A 16,461-nucleotide genomic window follows, 5' to 3' on the forward strand; every position below is an offset into this window, starting at 1 on the left:
CACATACTCATGACATTGTTTCGAAGAACTGCAGTTTCATAGCATGAATTTTTTTCCATAATGATTGTTTTTATATATGCCAGTTTGATTCTACCATATTCTGTATAATTATCTCTGTACATAACATTTATTGCACCTTCACAGTTATCTCTTTACCCAAACATAGTTCTTTTTGTCCTATAATATGTTGTGAAAGAGCATTATTTTTTATAAGAAAACTCTACCCTACTGAGGAACTATTATAGAACTTTAAAAATGTTAGCTTGTATAGGTAACCATTGCTGCTTTTTTGCTCTCTCACACTTGCTATCTACTTTCCTAGTAGATTGTTTTTAGTTCATATTAGTTTGTTTTGTTGGTTGTAAAGAGAAAGATTTGGATGTATGAAATCCAGGTTCATTACAAAATATAGTCAGATCAATTATAACTTTTTTAAAGATTGACAAAGATTTATTTTAGTCACCTTGTCTTTCTAAACTTTAATTTCCTCATCTATGAAGTAAAAACAGACCAGATGATATCTAAGATCTTCTCTAGTGTTTATAACCCAGAAGTCTGTCTACCTAATGCAATATTAATTATTTACTGAGAAAATCTTGTTAGATGATTAACACCTGTCACTCTGAACCATTCATATCTGAAAGTGTTCTCATATATTCATTGAGTTTTCAAAAAGTATCTACAGAATTGATTTCAATCCCCTTTCTTTAGGGTAGAGGCAAAAAGTAACTTCGGGATGAGGAAATAATTAGCTCTTTTAATAGATATCATGTAGCAATTTACTCATTTTACAAGGACTACTCATTATTAATAGAAGCAATCAATTTGTATTTCTTGTGTTTTTATGGTTAAAATTTTGGATGGAAATAACTAGGGATAGAAATGGAAAAAAATAGAAGACAAATAAATATAATAGTAGTTCCAAGTAACAAGAAAATTGGCTCCCCTCCTTTGCTTTGTCAAAATATCAAAGTCGCAGCTGTACATAATATGATTTCAAAAATTCTGATCTGAAATACAAAGATTTTTGATGGTTCATTTTGTGCATCTGCTGAAAAACTCCATCATAATAATCTTAACATGTCCTTTGTTTCATTGCTTCATGTAAGTAAATATGTATTTATATCTTTCCTTCTTGATTGTGAGAACTTCTGATAGCTAATAAAAAGGTTGGTAATTTTGTTCTTTTGGCATAAAGCAAAATACTGGGGGAAACAGTTCATTTTTTCCTATGAATTGTTTTTATTATCTTTTAGAGCTAAAATGGAACCGGTTTTGGAAAGTTCAGTGACATCTATATATATATAAATTTTCATTATACTATCCATAACCCAGAAATCTCATTCATTCATTTAGCAGTTATTAACTCAACACCTACTGTGTGCCCAGGTACTGTTTCAAGCACTGTAAATATAGTATTGAACAAAATAAAATACCTATCTTCATCATGGAGGACTTTATTTTCTTCCATTTTATCCCTACTAATAAATTTCTGTCATGGTCAATATACTAGAAGACAAAGACTCTCTTCAATTTTTTATTTTCTAAGCCAATTAATTTTTTAAACTTGAGAATAGAAAAATCTTTTTTAATAACTTTGATTTGAAATCTCTTATAATTTTCTGCTTTTCTTAACCCTTAGATAAAAGAAGCCAATTTCTGGGGTGCGAACTTTGTAATGAGTGGTTCTGACTGTGGCCACATCTTCATCTGGGATCGTCACACCGCTGAGCATTTAATGCTCCTGGAGGCTGATAACCATGTGGTAAACTGCCTGCAGCCACACCCGTTTGACCCAAGTAAGATGACCTTTAATAAGGCAAGGGTTCAAAAGCATTAGTATGATTAATCAGCTTCAACTTTTTTCTAGTTTTAAGAATAAATATATAAGAATAATCCAAATTATCCTAGTAGGCAGCTACTAGGGTCAAGTATTGCTCTTCTTGGGCTTAAAACAAAAAACGTTTACAACCTGCTTTTGGCAGAAAACAGAGGGAAATAGATTAAAGAGCTTATTCTCCTAATAGTTCTTCTAAGTTTTATCAAGCTGTAAGGGCTTCAGTTGATTGAACTTTTCCCTGCTTAACCAAATTGAACTTCCATGCCTTTTAGTATTTACATATCAGAATTAATTTACCAGAACAAAGGAGCAATGACTTGTTCTTGCATTCCATTTGAAATTCCCATGTTTCTCATAAAAGAACAGTAAATAGGAAAAAAGTTTGAGTGATTTCAAGATGGTCTTAAAATTGTATTTTAGGGTAACTTTTAGGAAATCTTCAAAACAGTATTCTCAGTTAACAGTTAAATGTATCAGAACAATGTCCATTCTAACTCAGTTTTGCTGAACATATACATCCATGCATATATATATATATTATACATTTACATGACTTAATGGCATGTTTCTAAGCTTTATATTAATGTGAATGATTTTTTCTAGTTCTCGCCTCATCTGGCATAGATTATGACATAAAAATCTGGTCACCACTAGAAGAATCAAGGATTTTTAACCGAAAACTTGCTGATGAAGTAAGACTTGCGTTATATTTATTATAGAACGTATTTCATTTTGTTCCTGAAATGCTTTAATAATTGTATTTATTTATGTATATATTTTTGGTTGTGCTGTGCCTTCGACGCTGTGTGGGCTTTCTCTAGTTTCCACAAGTGGGAGTCACTCTGTAGTTGCGCTGTGTGGGCTTCTCGTTGCAGAGCTTGAGCTCTAGGCATGTGGACGTCAGTAGCTGTGGCATGAGGTTGTTGCGGTTGTTCAGTGGTTGCAGCTCCTGGGCTCTAGAGCACAGGCTCAATAGTTGTGGCACAAAGGGTTGGTGGCTCCACGGCGTGTGGGATCTTCCCAGGTCAGAGGTCAGTCCCGTGTCTCCTTCATTGGCAGGCAGATTGTTTATCGTTGAGCCATCAGGGAGGCCCCTGAAATGCTGTTTTAAGAACAATCAAAGCAGCTCAGTTTTTGTTACTTGGTAACATAAAACAAGTTAATTCACTTAATGAGGTCAAATTTTAAGAAAAAGAAAAGAATAAAACATGCCCACAATAGTAGAGAGGTAAAAACTGAAATACTATTTTGATAATTAGAATGTTGATTATTGGTAGTAACAGATACAATTTATTATAGTTGAATAGATTGACTATTTTGGCTTGATGCAATGAAGAATAATTAAAAAAAAAAAAAAAACTTGTGTCCTTTTAAGAAAGTAGTTTTACTATAACTTTTCTCCATAATCATAGCCAAATGGGTAGCAGAACAAATGATCAGAGAGTCTTTACTTTATGATTTTATTTTAAGGTTTCCTCAGCTTCTGAAGCTGCTGTTATATCACTAGTCTTGAAATTAAGTTCTCAGAAGCTGTAGGTTTTTTGCAGGATTGGGAGCAGGAAGATGTATGATATGAAAGCTAAACTCTGGGTATTTCCTCCTCAACTCCAGAGTTTCCATTTATGGGTTTCATTTAAGATTTCTTACAAGTATTTCTTATAAGGAAAATAAGGATCCATTGCATTAGTCAGCTACTAACGAATTACTGAGCTTCTGTGAGGAGGTGAGTGCAGCCAAGGTTGATACTGCCACCTCTTACCCTTTCACGGACCTCAGCCTTGTCATGGCGAAGGGGCTTCTGTAACTCAATAAAGCTATGAGCCATGCCATGAGGGCCACCCAAGAGACAAAAAGAGTTCTGACAAAACGTGGTTCACTGGAGGGAGGAAATGGCAAGCACTCCACTATTCTTGCTGTAAGAATCTTATGAACAGTATGAAAAGGCAAAAGGATATGACATGGGAAGATGAACCCCCATGTCAGAAGGTGCTATAGGGGAAGAGCAGAGGGCAATTATTAATAGCTCCAGAAAGAATGAAGTGGCTGAGCCAAAGCAGAAATGTCACTCAGTTGTGGATGTGTCTGGTGGTGAAAGTAAAGTCCAATGTTATAAAGAACAATATTGCATAGGAATGTTAGGTCCATGAATCAAGGTAAATTGGACTTGGTCAAGCAGGAGAGACAAGAATAAACATCAGCATCTTAGGAATCAGTGAATTAAAATGGACAGGAATGGGCGAATTTAATTCAGATGACCTTTGTATCTACTGTTGTGGGCAAGAATCCCTTATAAGAAATGGAGTAGCCATCATAGTCAACAAGAGTCTGACATACAGTACTTGGGTGCAATCTCAAAAACGACAGAATGATCTTGGTTTGTCTCCAAGGCAAACCATTCAACATCACAGTAATCCAAGCCTATACCTTAATCATTAATGTCAAAGAAGCTGAAGTTGAATGGTTCTATGAAGACCTACAAGACCTTCTAGAACTAACACTCAAAAAAGATGTCCTTTTCATAATAGGAGATTGGATTGCAAAAGTAGGAAGTCAGGAGATACCTGGAGTAACATGCAAGTTTCACCTTGGAATACAAAATGAAACAGGGCAAAGGCTAACAGAATTTTGTCAAGAGAACACTGGTCACAGAGACACCTTTTCCCAACGACACAAGAGAAGACTCTACACATGGACATCACCAGGTGGTCTATAGCAAAATCAGATTGATATTTTTTTGCCACTGAAAATGGAGAAGCTCTTGACAGTCAGCAAAAGTAAGACCTGGAGCTGACTGTGGCTCAGATCATGAGCTCCTTATTTCAAAATTCAGGCTTAAGTTGAAGAAAGTAGGGAAAATCACTAGGCCTTTCAGGTATGACCTTAATCAAATCCCTTATAATTATACAATGGAGGTGATGAATAAGTTCAAGAGATTAGATCTGGTAGAGAGTGCCTAAAGAACTATGGACAGAGGTTTGTAACATACAGGAAGCAGTGACCAAAACCATCCCCAAGAAAAGGAAATGTAAGAAGGCAAAGTGGTTGCCTGAGGGGGCTTTACAAATATTTGAGAAAACAGAAGTGAGAGGCAAGGGAGAAAGGGAAAGATATACCTAAGTGAATGCAGAGTTCTAGAGAATAGCAAGGAGGGATAAGAAGGCCTTCCTAAATGAACAATGCAGAGATATAGAGGAAAACAACAGAATGGAATAGACTAGAGAACTCTTCAAGAAAATTGGAGATAACACGGGAACATTTCATGTAAGGATGGGCACAATAAAGAACAGAAACGGTAAGGACCTAACAGAAGCAGAAGATATTAAGAGGTGGCAAGAATACACAGAACTATACAAAAAAGTCTTAATGACCCAGGTAGCCACAATGATGTGGTCACTCACCTAGAGCCCCAGACATCCTGGAGTGTGAAGTCACATGGGCCTTAGGAAGCATCACTACAAACAAAGCTAGTGGAGGTGATGGAATTCCAACTCAGCTATTTAAAATCCTAAAATAGGATAATGCTGTGAAAGTGGTGCACTCGGTGTAAGCAAATTTGGAAAATTTAGCAGTGGCCACAGGTCTGGAAAAGGTCAATCTTCATTCTAATCTCAAAGAAAGGCAATGTGAAAAAATGTTCAAACTACCTCACAATTGCACTCATTTCACATGCTAGTAAGGTTATGCTCAAAATCCTAGCTAGGGTTCAACAGTATGTGAACCAAAAACTTCCAGATGTACAAGCTGGATTTAGAAAAGGCAGAGAAAGTAGAGATCAAATTGCCAACATTTGTTGAATCACAGAGAAATCAAGGGAATTCCAAGAAAACATTTACTTCTGCTTCATTAACTATGCTAAACTGTAGTTTGTTATGAATCACAACAAGTGTTGGAAAATTCTTAAAGAGATGGACCACCTTACCTGCCGCCGGGCTTTCCTGATGGCTGAATGGTAAACGATCCACCTGCAGTGCAGTAGAGCCAGGTTCAATACCTGGGTTGGGAAGATACCCTGGAGAAGGGAATGGCAACCCACTCCAGTATTCTTGCCTGGAGAATTCCATGGACAGAGGATCATTGTGGGCTATAGTCCAAGTGGTCACAAAATTGATGGACATGACTGAGCAAAACACTCACTTAGTACTTGTCTCCTGAGAAACCAATATGCGGGTCAAGAAGCAATAGTTAGGACCAGACATGGAACAACTGACTGGTTCAAAATTGGGAAAGGAATACATCAAGGCTTGCTTATTTAACCTATATGCAGAGTTCACCATGTAAAATGCTGGGCCGGAGGAAGCACAAGCTGGAATCAAGATTGCCAGGAGAAGTAACAACAACCTTAGATATGCAGGTGATACCACTCTAATGGACAACAGTAAAGAGGAAGTAACACTGGAGAAGGGAATGGCAAACCACTTCAGTTTTCTTGCCTTGAGAACCCCATGAACAGTATGAAAAGACAAAAAAAGATAGGACACTGAAAGATGAACTCCCCAGGTCAGTAGGTGCCCAATATGCCCCTGGAGATCAGTGGAGAAATAACTCTAGAAAGAATGAAGAGATGGAGCCAAAGCAAAAACAACATCCAGTTGTGGATGTGATGGGTGATGGAAGTAAAGTCCGATACTATAAAGAGCAATATTACATAGGAATCTGGAATGTTGGGCCCATGAGTCAAGGCAGATTGGAAGTGGTCAGACAGGAGATGGCAAGAGTGAACATCAACATTTTAGGAATCAGCGAACTAAGATGGACTAGAATGGGTGACTTTAACTCAGATGACTATTATATCTACTACTGTGGGCAAGAATCCCTTAGAAGAAATGGAGTAACCATCATAGTCAACAAAAGAGTCTGAAATGCAGAATTTGGATGCAATCTCAAAAACGACAGAATGATCTCTGTTTGTTTCCAAGGCAAACCATTCAGTATCACAGGAATCCAAGTCTATGCTCCAACCAGTAATGCTGAAGAAGCTTAAGCTGAATGGTTTTATAAAGACCTACATGACCTTCTAGAACTAACACCCCAAAATGTCCTTTTCATTATAGGGGACTGGAATGCAAAAGTAGGAAGTCAACAGATATCTGGAGTAACAGGCAGATTTGGCCGAGTACAAAATGAAGCAGAGCAAAGGCTAACAGAGATTTGGCAAGAGAATGCACTGGTCATAGCAAACACCCTCTTCCAACAACACAAGAGACGATTCTACACATAGACATCACCAGATGGTCAATTCTGAAATCAGACTGATTATATTCTTTGCAGCCAAAGATGGAGAAGCTCTAAACAGTCAGCAAAAACAAGACCAGGAGCTGACTGTGGCTCAGATCATGAACTCCATATTGCCAAATTCAGACTCAAATTGAAGAAAGTAGGGAAAACCACTAGACCATTCAGGTATGACCTAAATCAAATCCCTTCCTATTATATAGTGAAAGTGAGAAGTAGATTCAAGGGATTAGATCTGATACACAGAGTGCCTGGACAACTATTTACGGAAGTTCATGACATTGTACAGGTGGCGGTGATCAAGACCATCCCCAAGAAAAGAAATGCAGAAAGGCAAAATGGTTGTCTGAGGAGGTCTTACAGATAGCTGAGAAAAGAGAAGCTAAAGGCAAAGGAGAAAAGGAAAGATAATACCCATATGAATGCAGAGTTCCAAAGAATAGCAAGGAAAGATAAGAAAGCCTTCCTTTGTGATCAGTGCAGAGAAATAGAGGAAAACAATAGAATGGGAAAGACTAGAGATCTCACCTTGTTTATTTAACTTATATTCAGAGTTCCTTATGCAAAAAGCCAGGCCGGATGACTCACAAGCTGGAATCAAGAATGCCAGGAGAAATAACAACAACCTCAGATACGGGGGTGATACCACTCTAATGGAGGAAAGTTTACTTCCTCCATTAGGTAAAGTGAAAGTGTTAGTTGCTTAGTTGTGTCCATCACTTTTGTGACCCCCCCATGGACTGTAGCCTGTCAGGCTTCTATGTCCATGAAATTCTCCAGGCACAAATCTGTTGTGGATAACAACAAACTGTGGAAAATTCTTAGAGATGGGAATACCAGACCACCTGACCTGCCTCCTAAGAAATCTATATGCAGGCCAAGAATCAACAGGTAGAACTGGACATGGTTCCAAATCAGGAAAGGAGGACGTCAAGGCTGTATATTGTCACCCTGCTTATTTAACTTATATGCAGAGTACATCATGAGAAATGCCAGGCTGGATGAAACACAAGCTGGAATCAAGATTGCTGGGAGAAATATCAATAACCTCAGATATGCAGATGACACCACCCTTATGGCAGAAAGCAAAGAAAAACTAAAGAGCCTCATGATGAAAGTGAAAGAGAGTGAAAAAGTTGGTTTAAATCTCAACATTCAGAAAACTAAGATCATGGCATCCAGTCCAATCACTTCATGGCAAATAGATGGGGGAAACAATGAAGATAGTGAGAGACTTTATTTTCTTGGGCTCCAACATCACTGCAGATGGTGACTGCAGTCATGAAATTAAAAGATACTTGCTCCTTGGAAGAAAAGCTATGACCAACCTAGACAGCTCATTAAAAAGCAGAGACATTACTCTGCCAACAAAGGTCCATGTAGTCAAAGCTATGGTTTTTCTAGTCATCATGTATGGATGTGAGAGTTGGACTATAAAGAAAGCTGAGTGCCGAAGAATTGATGCGTTTAAACTGTGATGTTGGAAAAGACTCTTGAGAGTCCCTTGGACTGCAAGGAGATCAAACCAGTCCATCCTAAAGGAAATCAGTCCTGAATGTTCATTGGAAGTACTGATGCTGAGGCTGAAACACCAATACTTTGACCACCTGATGCGAAGAACTGACTCATTGGAAAAGACCCTGATGCTGGGAAAGATTGAAGGCGGGAGGAGAAGGGATGACAGAGGATGAGAAGATTGCATGGCATCACCGACTCCTTGGACATGAGTTTGAATAAGCTCCAGGAGTTGGTGATGAATGGGGAAGCCTGGAATGTTGCAGTTCATGGGGTTGCAAAGAATCAGAAATGACTGAGCAACTGAACTGAACTGAAAGAGGAACTAAAGAGCCTGTTGATGAGGATAAAAGAGGAGAGTGAAAAAGCTGGCTTAAAACTCAACATTCAAAAAACAGATCATGGCATCCAGTCCCATCATTTCATGGCAGCTTGATGGAAACAAGGGGAAGCAGTGACAAATTTTATTTTCTTTGGCTCCAAAATCACTGTGGACAGTGACTGCAGCCATAAAATTAAAAGATGCCTGCTCCTTGGAAAGAAAGCAAATACAAACCTAGACAGTGTATTAAAAAGCAGAGAAATCACTCTGCTGACAAAGGTCCATATAAGCAGAGCTATGGTTTTTCCAGTTGTCATGTACGGATATGAGTGTTGAACCATAAAGAAGGCTGAGCACCAAAGAAGTAACGCTTTTCAACTGTGGTGTTGGAGAAGACTCTTGAGAGTCCCTTGGAGTACAAGGAAATCAAACCAGTCAGCCCTTAAGGATATCAGTCCTGACTGTTCATTGGAAGGGCTGATGCTGAAGCTGAAACTCCAATACTTTGGCCGCCTGAGGTGAAGAGCTGACTCCTTGGAAAAAGCTCTGATGCTGGGAAAATTGAGGGTGAGAGGAGAAGGAGGAGGCAGAGTATGAGATGGTTGGATGGCATCCCCGACTCAGTGGACGTGAATTTGAGCAAACTCTGGGAAATAGTGGAGGAGCCTGGCATACTGTAGTTCATGGGCTGCAAAACGTTGGACAGGACTTGGCAACTGAACAACAACAGCCCTCTCTTAATAAATTGAAAAACTCGTTCTCTAGACCACAGTTGACAGTTCATAGTGAGATTCCCACATATATTTTTACTCATTATGTCAATAGACCTATATTAAACACTTAAGGCCCTTTTGTCCATGGAATTTTCCAAGCAAGAATACTGGAGTGGGTTGCTATTTCCTACTCTAGGGGGTCTTCCCAACCCAGCTATCGAACCCAAGTCTCTTTTGTCTCCTGTATTGGCAAGCAGGTGCCACGTAGGAAGCCCCTATATCAGATAGAGTCCTGAATTTAAAAAGATAAACTCCTTCTTTCAGAACCCAAAGACTAGTGAGAAAAAACAGGCATATGTATGAACAACCAGAATACAGTGTGGTCCGTGTCAGAAATGTACACATAGTGTTCTGGAAACTCGTAGAAAGGAATTTTCAATTGGAGTAAATGGAATGGGAAGGTCTCTTCGCAGAGGAAATCAGAATTGAACTGACTTTACCAGGTGGACCAGGATCAAAGGAGTGTTTGAGACAGAAGGATCAGCAGTGTTTCAAGTTACTATAAGGTAGATGGGCAATCCGTGCGCTGACACCTAGAGGACACATAAGAAAGCAGCTCAGTGCAGCTCAGTGGGACCGACAAATGAGGCCGGGCTGTACAGGGCCCCGTGGGGCACCCGCATGAGTTGAAAGTGTAATGTCACTGGGGGACTGCTGATCAGGTTAGTGTCTTTTCTTCCTCTACTGCTTTCCTTCCTTTCTGTTTTTCCTTTGCCATTCCCTTTGGTTTCCTCTTTTTCCGTCTGCCTGTAATTATACATTAAATCCCTAGATGTTCATGGATGTTCTTTAGTCCTGTTCTTCCGTACTTAAGACACAGTTCATTGGTAACTCTCATCCAAAGGTTTATTTTTGAAGTTAAGGTAACATTTTCCTTGAGGGGCCCAAATGACCCAGGGATAATAATTTTAACAGTGCTCTCACTAAAAATATTAGTTCCACTAGAGGGAAAAAATAATAAGCGGACACAAAGTAGACTGCTTTGTTTTTATAAACAAATTTTAAGTAAAAGTAAATTGAATTCTTACAAGTTTCAGGTAGCCTCAGCATTTGATCTTTGTATTTCTTCCAGTTAAAGAGTAGTGTTTTCTGATCTTACTCTGTTGATTACAAGCTTAAGTAATTATTTGGCATTGGGTAGCCTTAAGATGGTAATATAGACCCATATAGATACATGTGAAGAATGAAGTAATTCCTGTTAATTCTTTACAGTTCTCCTAGTATCTAAGCAAAACATACAGTTACTCTGTGATCTTTGACATGGTTATTTAACTTGCCTCATAGGTTATAACTCGGAATGAACTCATGCTGGAAGAGACTAGAAACACCATTACAGTTCCAGCCTCTTTCATGTTGAGGATGTTGGCTTCACTGAACCATATTCGAGCTGGTAAGAACTGTCAGTGTGCTATTAAAATCATTATTATATTTGAAAAAACATTATTTAAGATTGACATTAAAGGGATTTATATTTAAGGGAGAAAAAAGGGATTTTCCTGACAGTCCAGTGGCTAGCACTTGCACTTCCACTGCAGGGGGCAGGGGTTTGATACCTGGTCGGGAAACCTAAGATCCCACATGATGCAGCCAAAAAATAAAGAGATTTTATTAATTTCCTTAAATTACAAAATCAAGGCCAACTTTTTTTTGGCCTTAACTTTTTAACTTGTTTTTTTTAAAATACGAGAAATTTATTTCTTGCTGGCATTAGGTCCTCTCAGACTACATAGAAGGCAGCTTAACTTTTGAACTGAGTGGTATGAATTCTTGATCTTAGTACAGTAATTTGTATCCCCATGAGCCAACTTTATTGAAGTGTCATAATAAAAATATGACGTCACTTCAAAACTTTACCAGGTGTGGTTTTCTTCTCAGAGTGGAATATCATACCATAAACCTTAAGATGTGTTATAGTAAGTACCTTTTAATGATACATTTGGCCAAAATCAATCACAGCCCATATAAAAATAAATGTATTACTACAAAGATTTGAAACAATAGCTCAATGTATTTTTCAAATTTTTGTTTGTTTTAGATGATAAACCATGGGGTTCAGTGCTTCAGATACAAAACTTCACATTACAATTAATTACATTATATTACAACTTAATTTTCAAGAAGGAATGGAATAATGTGTGTTCATAACAATAGAAAGTATCCAGTTCGATTATAAACAAAATGTTTATCACTTCATTGATAACACAAATTTCTTTATATGTTGAGTATTATTTAATAACAACAACAACAACCATGTATAGAGTACCTTTAATGAATCAGGCAGCATACCAATCATTTCACAAATTTATCCTCAGTTAGCTCCTGCCCTCTACCTAGTAGCTTATTTTTGATAACTCACTCCAGGTCACACAGCTGATAAACGGTAAAACCTGAATTTGAAACTAGCTTCCAAGCACTCACTCCCCTTTTACCTACGAATTTCAGTTGCAGGAACATGTATTCAAGTCATGAATAAGACATGCAGTCCTCTGGATGACCTGATTTCAACTACTTTTCTTACTGCTTTTCTGCTCCATTCTTTCCTTCTCTGTCCTCTCTATTCTCTGTGCTGCTGCTGCTAAGTCACTTCAGTCGTGTCCGACTCTGTGCGACCCCATAGACGGCAGCCCATCAGGCTCCACCGTCCCTGGGATTCTCCAGGCAAGAACACTGGAGTGGGTTGCCATTTCCCTCTCCATCCTCTCTGGCCCTCTCTAAATCTGTGGGTACCTCAAACTCTTTCCTACCTCAGAATCTTTACAGTCATGCTGTCCCCTCCCACCCTCACTCTTTGTTAGGATAACTTCTGTCCTGGGTTCGATCCCTGGGTTGGGAAGATCCTCTGGAGAAGGGAATGGGCTACCCGCTGTAGTATTGTGGCCTGGAGAATTCCATGGACAGAAGAGCCTGGTGGGCTACAGTCTGTAGGGTCACAGAGAGTTGGACACGACTGAGTGACTTTCACTTTGACCTTTCTGTTTCAGACCTTCAGGTCTATATAAATGGCAGATTGCATATGATTTCCTCAGAGAGTGGGGAAGGGAGACATAAGTATTCCTGGCAAAAAAAAAGAGTATATAGCATTTGTCTTAAGTCCTGGAAGATTGTGGTACATCTAAGAATTGAAAGAAGCTCCTTATGTCTGTAATTAAAGGAGCTGGAAAGAAAACCCTCAAATTGTCAATATCAACTATTACAAGGAAAGAATAAAAATTTCAAGTGGTCAAAGCAAAACAAAAAATAAACCTAAATGAAAATAGAAAAATGTTTGCAGTCCAACAGAATATTATCATAATACTTCTTTTGGCCCCCATGTTATTCACTATGACATCTTTTGATCTGTTTTCTTCAATAAGAATAAGTAACTCTTAAAATTCACTTGACCTCAGATTTGAGGAGGCACCATTTTATAGAACAGGAAAAACATTTGCTGATTATGATAAATAAATTTGCTTGTTCATATGAAGAGTTCATCTGGTGAATGGCTCTTTCTGAGTTTGCCTGTAGGGAACTTTCTCCTTTCATTTGTGCAAGAATCTATTTTAAATGGGTACTGATGTAGCAATGGTTTGTTAACTCAGTTATTACTCTCTTTCTTTGATTTTAGACTTAGATGCTTATAATATAAAGTTCCCTTTCTTCTATTGTTTTTTTTTTTTTTGCCAGCAATCAAAGGGAGACACTTTGTAGTTGGCTTAGTCAACCTAACTCACCCTCTTGTTTCTCTTAGGTAAAATCCTTGATACGAAAAGGTAACCAAGAGTTGATATTTCTGCTGCTTTTATTCTTAAGATATCTAGTTATTTGATGAGTCAGCTACTCCTTTGCTCTCCTTTTCTTCATTGTCCTGTATTCCAAGTACAATGATGTCTGTATATTCAAGGACAGTTTCTAACAGACTTTGATTGTGGAAGCACAAGCTAGCCACAGAATACTTCAGCCATTCTATTACTCCACAGGCTTCCTGGGAAGTCAGCTCCATCCTGCTATAGTTGTGATTTTTAATGAAGAGTGCGCTTTAAATCTTTTCAAAACTACAAATACCTGGTTCCTGCACACTAAAGATCCTGATTCATTTTATCTGAATAGGATTTGAGCTTCTGCATTTTAAAAAAGCACCCAAAATTATTCTCATGAATGCTGTACTAAAGACGTTTAGTTTAGGCAACTTCATGAGACATACAGGCAGTTTTGCGATCCCTAGAAGCTTTGACAGGCTTTGGAGAGATGGTGTGTGAACCATTCCAAACTCTTCTAGAACATGTTACAATCTACTCGGTTTACTCCCCTCTTTAAAATTCTCCTGTGCCTGCCCATGCTCTTAGGGTAAAGTCCAAAGTGTTAACATGGTTTATAAAACCTGGGAGCATTCATTCATACCTCTGGAACATGGCACATGTTGATCTAGATAGCCGTATCTGTAGAACTGACATCACACTGAATGTACAGGCACTTACCCAGTCAGGTACAAATTCACTCTATCAGTTAGGGTGGCTTTACTCCAGAATACAATCCATATTCATCTATCTTGGTCTCCCCACTTCTGCTCTCGCCTTCATATAGTCTGATTTCCATAGCAGTAAGAGGAGGCTTTTTAAAAATGTGGGTCAGTTGGAGGCTAATTACTTTACAATATTGTAGTGGTTTTTGCCATACACTGACATGAATCAGCCATGGATGTACATGTGTTCCCCATCCCGATCCCCCCTCCCACCTCCCTCTCCACCCGATCCCTCTGGGTCTTCCCAGTGCACCAGGCCCGAGCACTTGTCTCATGCATCCAGCCTGGGCTGGTGATCTCTTTCACCCTAGATAATATACATGTTTCGATGCTGTTCTCTCGAAACATCCCACCCTCGCCTTCTCCCACAGAGTCCAAAAGTCTGTTCTGTACATCTGTGTCTCTTTTTCTGTTTTGCATATAGGGTTATCATTACCATCTTTCTAAATTCCATATATATGTGTTAGTATACTGTATTGGTGTTTATCTTTCTGGCTTACTTCACTCTGTATGATGGGCTCCAGTTTCATCCATCTCATTAGAACTGATTCAAATGAATTCTTTTTAATGGCTAAAAAAAATAAAAATAAAAAAAGGGAAAAGAGGATTATAAAAAAAATAATAAAGAGACATAAAGACTTGGTATGCAAAAAAAAAAAAATGTGGGTCAGTAAGTTCAGTTCAGTCGCTCAGTCGTGTCCGACTCATTGCGACTCCATGGACTGCAGCACGCCAGGCTTCCCTGTCCATCACCAGTTCCCTGAGCTTACTCAAATTCATGTCCATTGAGTTAGTGATGCAATCCAAACATCTCATCCTCTGTCATCCCCTTCTCGTTCTGCCATCAGTCTTTCCCAGCATCAGGGTCTTTTCCAATGAGTCAGTTCTTCGCATCAGGTAGCCGAAGTATTGGAGTTTCAGCTTCAGCATCAGTACTTCCAAAGAATATTCAGGACTGATTTCCTTTAGGATGGACTGGTTTGATCTCCTTGCAGTCCAAGGGACTCTCAAGAGTCCTCTCCAATACCACAGTTCAAAAGCATCAGTTCTTCGGCACTCAGCTTTCTTTATAGTCCAGCTCTCACATCCATACATGACCACTAGAAAAACCATAGCTTTGGCAGAGTAATGTCTCTGCGTTTTAATGTGCTGTCTAAGTTGGTCACAGCTTTTCTTCCAAGGAGCAAGTATCTTTTAATTTCATGGCTGCAGTCACCATCTGCAGTGATGTTGGAGCCCAAGGAAATAAAGTCTGTCACTGTCTCCATTGTTTCCCCATCTATTTGCCATGAAGTGATTGGACTGGATGCCATGATCTTAGTTTTCTGAATGTTGAGCTTTAAGCCAACTTTTTCACTCTCCTCTTTCACTTTCATCAAGAGGCTCTTTAGTTGTTCTTTGCTTTCCACTCTGAGGGTGGTGTCATCTGCATATCTGAGGTTATTGATACTTCTCCCAGCAATCTTGATTCCAGCTTGTGCTTCTTCCAGCCCAGCGTTTCTCATGATGTACTCTGCATATAAGTTAAATAAGCAGGGTGACAATATACAGTCTTGATGTACTCCTTTCCTGATTTGGAACCAGTCTGTTGTTCCATGTCCAGTTCTACCTGTTGCTTCCTGACCTGCTTACAGGTTTCTCAGGAGGCAGGTCAGGTGGTCTGGTATTCCCATCTCTAAGAATTTTCCACAGTTTGTTGTGATCCATAATCAAAGGCCTTGACATAGTCAGTAAAGCAGAAGTAGATGTTTTTCTGGAGCTCTCTTGCTTTTTCTATGACCCAATGAATGTTGGCAGTTTGATCTCTGGTTCCTCTGCCTTTTCTAAATCCAGCTTGAACATGTGGAAGTTCATAGTTCACATACTGTTGAAGCCTAACTTGGAGAATTTTGAGCATTACTTTGCTAGTGTGTGAGATGAGTGCAATTGTGTGGTAGTTTGAGCATTCTTTGGCCTTGCCTTTCTTTGGGATTGGAGTGAAATTTGACCTTTTCCAGTCCTGTGGCCACTGCTGACTTTTCCACATTTGCTGGCACATTGAGTGCAGCACTTTCACAGCATCATCTTTCAGGATTTGAAATAGCTCAACTGGAATTCTATCTCCTTACTAGCTTTGTTCGTATCGATGCTTCCTAAGGACCCCTTGACTTCACACTCCAGGATGTCTGGGTCTAGGTGAGTGATCACACCATCATGGTTATCTGGGTTGTGGAGATCTTTTTTGTATAGTTCTGTGTATTCTTGCCAGCTCTTAATGTCTTCTGCTTCTGTTAGGTCCATG

At 39.0% G+C, this 16,461-nt stretch overlaps 1 protein-coding gene across 4 annotated transcripts in view; it reads left to right on the top strand.

Annotated features, from left to right (window-relative positions):
• Nucleotides 1–16,461, top strand: part of DCAF6 (DDB1 and CUL4 associated factor 6) — a 182,504-nt gene that overhangs the window by 162,113 nt on the left and 3,930 nt on the right. For all 4 annotated transcript variants that reach the window (XM_061120187.1, XM_061120188.1, XM_061120189.1 and 1 more), the window contains 3 exons: nt 1,643–1,799; nt 2,444–2,532; nt 10,967–11,072. In XM_061120187.1, the coding sequence (XP_060976170.1) occupies nt 1,643–1,799; nt 2,444–2,532; nt 10,967–11,072 (352 nt within the window). The remainder of the gene's footprint in view (nt 1–1,642; nt 1,800–2,443; nt 2,533–10,966; nt 11,073–16,461) is intronic.

The sequence above is a fragment of the Dama dama genome, chromosome 20 (assembly GCF_033118175.1).
Source record: "Dama dama isolate Ldn47 chromosome 20, ASM3311817v1, whole genome shotgun sequence".
Classification (NCBI taxonomy): Eukaryota; Metazoa; Chordata; class Mammalia; order Artiodactyla; family Cervidae; genus Dama; species Dama dama.